The sequence below is a fragment of the Erigeron canadensis genome, chromosome 3 (genome assembly GCF_010389155.1).
Source record: "Erigeron canadensis isolate Cc75 chromosome 3, C_canadensis_v1, whole genome shotgun sequence".
Taxonomy (NCBI): domain Eukaryota; kingdom Viridiplantae; phylum Streptophyta; class Magnoliopsida; order Asterales; family Asteraceae; genus Erigeron; species Erigeron canadensis.
In genome coordinates, this window is record NC_057763.1 from 7,024,471 (window position 1) to 7,030,470 (window position 6,000).

At 33.5% G+C, this 6,000-nt stretch overlaps 1 protein-coding gene across 1 annotated transcript; it reads right to left on the reverse strand.

Annotated features, from left to right (window-relative positions):
- Positions 1-1,795: 1,795 nt before the first annotated feature.
- On the reverse strand, positions 1,796-5,710 carry LOC122592482 ((DL)-glycerol-3-phosphatase 2). Its single transcript, XM_043764720.1, has 6 exons — positions 5,505-5,710; positions 3,923-4,147; positions 3,466-3,526; positions 3,201-3,348; positions 3,037-3,116; positions 1,796-2,414 (listed from the first exon to the last, which is right to left on the reverse strand). Exons 1-6 carry the CDS (start codon positions 5,704-5,706, stop codon positions 2,282-2,284), a joined length of 849 nt encoding a protein of 282 aa, XP_043620655.1. The 5' UTR covers positions 5,707-5,710; the 3' UTR covers positions 1,796-2,281.
- Between the last annotated feature and the right edge of the window lie 290 nt (positions 5,711-6,000).

A 6,000-nucleotide genomic window follows, 5' to 3' on the forward strand; every position in this document is an offset into this window, starting at 1 on the left:
ATTTTACCTATAAAGTTAGAGTAACTTTAAAAGATTTTTATTTTTTTTATTTTTTTATTTTTTTTATCTAAAATTCTTAATTAAAGAATAAAATTAAGAAAGAGTCTCATGGGTCATTTTTTATTATTTTAGAAGAATTTTCAGAATAATTTTTAAAAGTATCACTACAAGAATAATGATATTAAGTAACGAAATTTTATATAAAGAACATCATGTCTTCACTAAAGTCACAAATGGGAAGGAAATTTTCTTGTAGTGTATATTATTTCCCCAAAAAGTTTTAAAGGTATATTATTTCCCCCAAAAGTTTGTTAGTATTATTTAATGCAATAATTCTTGGATAACAATATCTACAACAACGTGGTGCTAAGGGGCCATATCACCTTTTCTTAATTATACACATTCAAACCCTCGTTACACCACGGATGTGAGAAGAAGAACACTAATGCTAGGTGCAATATGGGAAATTTTCCAGAGATTTTGTAAGTAACTCCCAATGTTGTTTTCCACAAATTTTGGGTCCGCATACCATCTCAACGGTGTATGAGGAAGGTTGAGATATAGATAATATTACCTCTACTAAAGGTAGAAAGACTGCTTTCAGGTTTTAACAAAGATAGAAAAAAAAATACTTCTGTTAGAACCACGTTAGTGTGACCGTCACTAATAATCTATCATTCTTGATATGATAATTGATGAAAACTGAAATCCCTATGTCTAGTAAATATATAATGGGTATATTTACTCTTAAAGACATATTATAAGGTTTCCTGATGATTTGAACTATGAGGGAAGTGAGAGGTTTTGTTAACGAGGTCCCATGTCCAAACTTAGAAATAGGTATTTAATCACTAATTTGAGATGTCACCTTGCGATTGTTGAGTTTACTTAATAAAATTTGTAAAAAAAAATCGGTTGTAACATAGGTAGTAGCGCAGTCGTAATACCTATTTAATATCTTTCTTTTATTTTTTGGAAGTTTACTGTCATTCATAAAAACCACTTCCACCAAATAGTGAGGGGAGTCACTGTACAAGGACGAATTACAAAACTCGAATTTACACCATTTGTCCGAATTCAACGACAACCGTTTTCCTCTATTCTAATACCAAAAGAAAGCACAAGCCTTATTAAATAGGTGTTATGACTGCCCTACTACCTACGGAGTATTTAATATCTAATGCAAACTTCAGCCTCCCCACAATAACATCCTATTCATCATTCAAAAAAAAACATCCTATTCGTTTTAGACGATTTTTCAGGACCGTTTGTGAAGGATCATAGTCGTGTTTTTTTTCCACAAGTTGTGTTTCCATAGTTACCACAAGAATCAAGTAATGGTGCTAAAAGGTCCACATTGTCGTCAGAAACAGGTGAACCGAGAACCACAAAATTGACTTTAACTCTCGCGGTCTCACTCACATCTTTTATTGCAAAAAGGGAAGACTTGGAACATTAGGTGGAATATCGTTATCATGATATATGTTTTGTTTATAGAACAATTCCATTATATTTGGCAAAAATAATTTACATGCCCATTAATGTTAAGAGAATATGTTTAGTGAAACTTATAACATGTATTTATTCATCATGAAACTCGAATTCACAACCTCTTGCCTGTTGGTAGAGTTTGTTCAGTTATAGGTAGGATTTGTTTATGCTTATGATGAAAGTCGTATTCAAAAATGTTAAGATTGCCTCTATTTGTAATTTTATGATAGCCATATTCATGATAATGATGGGTGTCACAACGAACATAAAAATGGAGTGTGCAATTCAAACGTTGAGGTCAACATGCATGAAACATCGTTCTCTCTTACATAGAAAAATTAGACTAAATAGATTATGAGGTGCGGAATTATTAGATATACAGTTTTGAATAACCTACTTTCAAATTTATTAGTACATATTATAAGTTGCCGGATAATCAAAGTCACCTACAAACTGACTATGCAGTTTGAACACACTTGCACACTATTTCAGAATGCAATCCTGGACACCCCACTCAGACTTCAAACACCGAAAGACATATCTGTCAGCTGTATAACTCTGATGCCCAGGACATAGTAAACAATAGAACAATTGTAGCTAACAAAAAGCATGATTCAAATATCATAAAATGGACCGTGTTTGGCAAATGTGTCCAGACACATATCAAGTATCAAAGCAATGTGATGTTTCGTGCAATAATCTATCCCTCGAATATTACCTTTTTGCTCCCAGAAGATAGTGACTTAGTGAGTATCTTCTGAAGCTGTTTTGTGTTACCTTAAAGTATATCCTAGGTTGCTGAAGCAGTGAATGGAGGGAGGCCCCACTCAGCTGGATTAAAATCCAACAGTGAGCTCAGAACTTCATCTGCTGTTTCATGAAATGAGCTATCCAATCTTGGATCTGGAACCATAACTACAGACCTGCACAATATTTGTATAGTGGCAAACTGGGGAAGTCAGAGAAAGGGTCAAAACAAATTATTTCGTTTACATGACGGGTCAGGTTGCGTTCACCCAAAGTACTTTATCTAAAAGCATTTACATTTCTTTATATATAGTCGGTGTGTTTTAGATATGATTCCAAAAACTACATTATTATAAATTTGTAATGTTACACTAATTTATTTGAACAAGGTGATTTAGGAGGTTGTAATCATCAAATATACAATCTCAAATACTTACAACCCATTTGACTCATATCCTTATTAACCAACTTTCTTTACACAAATGTGACCCGCTAAAGATAAAATATAACCCAATCTGCCTAATTCAAAAGTATATGGGTCATAATTGCCACCTCTAAAAAAAGCACTCAGTATTGTTACAAGGAGAGTTACAAGAACCATCTCTGATGTAAATTGCAAGAGCACTCAACAAACAAAACTAACCCCAAGAGCATATAGAAAGTTTGTGGTTAACTGAAAATAGACGGTACCTAAAGTAGGGACCCATAGTAACTCACTCATACTAATGAGCTGAACGACTACTTCAGTATGGGTTGGTATTATTATATAATATAACATCATGAAATGAGAGTACTTACATTCCAGCATTCTTAGCTGCAAGAACTCCTGAGGGTGCATCTTCAAAAACAAGAATCTTCGATGAATCTACCGATCCACCCTGTTTCCTCCAGATATCACCAAATATATTATGTCAATGACTGAATTAGTAATTTACAAAAGCAGTAATAAGAGGCAAATTCACCTCAAATCTTCTGGCAGCTGCGAGAAATATATCTGGTGATGGCTTGCCTTGTTTAACTTCTGGATCATCACCCATCACAATATGATGCATCAATGAAAATAACTCGCCATGTTGTTGTGTTTTCAGTGCAAAGTGTCGTTTATGAGTGCTGAAATCACATATACATACAATTATATAATTCTTGAGACTTTCAAGGTAAATTTAGCTTTTTTAAACCCAATATTATAAAGTTGATACATAGTAAGGATTGTAAGCTTTGTCCTACCCTGTTGCAACACAAATCGGCACTCCTGTGGCATGCAGATGTTTGATTAAACGGCCTGCACCTACATTTCAAAATATTCAAATATTATATAAAGAAATTTGATAATGTAGTATATAGGTTAAGAAACCACGAACCCATAGGATACACACAGGAGTATGACACGGCAAACAAGAATGTTAAATGCTTACCAAAGTGTTTTTGAATTTCATTTTAATCGAAGTGTTTAAAGAAAGCGAAGTTATCATTCCTATCCAAAATAATAAAGAGATAAAATGAGCCATGCCCATTAGTGTTATCAAAGCCAGTTCCTTTACACGTTATTACCATTTTTTAAATTTTTTTTTTATTATGCCGTAACATCAGTTAAACTCTTATGTCATATATTTCATCCACACAAAAAGATCCCCAATGAATAAGCTAGTGCATAATACCTAGGGATAACTTAAACACGTAGTACCTGGCATGAGTTCACTTGTAGGAAACATTTCCTGCAGCATAGATTCTCGTTCAACCAGGAAGTCTTCAGCTGTAAGTTTGTCACTGATCCCAGTCTCTTCAACAAACACCCGTGCAGCCTCTATTGCTTTCTTCCCCATCATCTTTGCCTTTAGAGACCAATCAAACGTTTTGTTGAATCTTGAAAGTATAATCTCCTGAACTTCTGTATAGAATTTCTCGGTATCTGCAAGCACAAGATTTTGCATTATTTTTAATACCTAAAACATTAAATTGCCAAATATGGAAGGCCAGTATAGAGTTGGAGTAGAATGGCTCAATTTCAAGCATGGGTGTTATGATGTTATCGAATAATTTGTGTATCGTAAAACATTTATTTGCATTCATAGTATTCAACGATCGTACTTACAAACCCTATTGTGATCCAAGTTGAATTTTACAAAATAAAATACATCATGATTCATGATCTCCATATCTAAATAGTATGGTAAATTGAGATTCTAACATTCAAGAGAACCAAGAAAAACATATGTTTAGTACAAGCTAACAGCAACACTAACCGCATACGACACTAACCAAATAAGAAGTTATGCATCATGGTACCTGACACAAGATGTGTCTTTTTTAGACCGAAAGTTTGATGTTGTTCCAGATACATCGATGAAACATATACTTTATAATGACAATATAACACTAGACACCTTACTTTTTGAATGCGAGAAATGGGATCTCTAAATAAACCATCGCTTCTATGGTACCACTATTTTCCTTCTAGTACCACTAACCAACCACCAAACCAGAAACTGAACACACCATTTGCCATGGTGCGCTATATCACGTAACTTGAATTCACTGCTATTACAACTAACTCCCAAGATTATCAGGACTTTATAACGTGAAACAATATGATCCCATTATGTGTTAAACCTAGTACTTTACTGTAAACACAAAACTTAAACCATAACATTTTCACCCTTCATTCCTAAGAACCAACTTTTTGACTATCAATGTCCAATCAACCGACTTTTCAACATTTGTTGGGAGTTGGAATTCGTATAGCTTATTTCGTTTCTAAAAAAGCCAGAACGCAGTTTGAAGTGATCGGCTATCAGTGCGTTTTAGCTTAATTTAAGAGAAAACCCCACTTATTCTAATCAGAGTCAAATCAGTACTGCTTATTTTGAACACAACATTTAAGTCATAATAATAACTAATAATATGCACCCTTCTCACACACCGTCTGCCATTGTTATCGGCTTCATTAGTTCACACCCTCAAAAACCCAACACGATTTGCAATACATACAAACTGCTTTTTAACTAAAAAATAGTTGAAAATTGTAATTTATTATAAAAAAAAAATTAAAAAAAAAAAAGCTACATACAGCATTGATAACATAGTGAAATAAAAGTACACCATCAATAATTTATGAGTATGTTTTTCAATTATCTAGCAGATCTTAATAAAGTTATAGTAAGTTAAAACTACAATTAAAATATTCCTAAATTCATCAATTGGGAAACCACGAAATTAGGAAATGGGGAAACTATTTAAGTTGTAATAAAAAAAAATGGAGTACAAACCGAGCAAAAGGCCGTCCATGTCAAAGATGACATGAGTGATTGACTTTTTCTCTGACCCGCTGACTGCCTGATTCGCCATTTTAGTGGATAATGGACCGGTGGTTCTAAATCTTAAGCTTGATTTCTGCGTGTGGGTGACGCATGGAATTATTAAACTAATGAAGATTTTGTTGGGTTTTAAAATAGAGAAGCCCTGTTTCATGCTCTAGTATTTGTGTTTAATTTAAAAATAATGGGATCAAATAATATGCGCATATATATGTTGGATATGTTGGATAAGAAAATCATGATCAAGGTACCCGATCAATGAGACGGCGGTTTAGTGGTGACGACAACCGATGATGATGACGACGATTATTTGTCGTGGCAGTGATGGTGGCGAGTGATATAAAGTTGATATAAAGGTGATAGTGATAATATTTTTAAAGTTTATATTATTATAAATTAATTAAGAGTTTTTAGGTAATTTCTAATAACTTTTTTCAAAGAGGGTCAT

Bases quoted from the DNA above. Each gene is read 5' to 3' on its own strand.
- LOC122592482 (XM_043764720.1), bottom strand. From the start codon at position 5,706: ATGAAACAGGGCTTCTCTATTTTAAAACCCAACAAAATCTTCATTAGT. The intron at 4,148-5,504 runs GTTTGTACTCCA...TTGTGCTTGCAG, and splicing joins CATGGACGGCCTTTTGCTCG to ATACCGAGAAATTCTATACA. The intron at 3,117-3,200 runs GTGAATTTGCCT...TGGAGGAAACAG, and splicing joins CAGCTGCCAGAAGATTTGAG to GGTGGATCGGTAGATTCATC.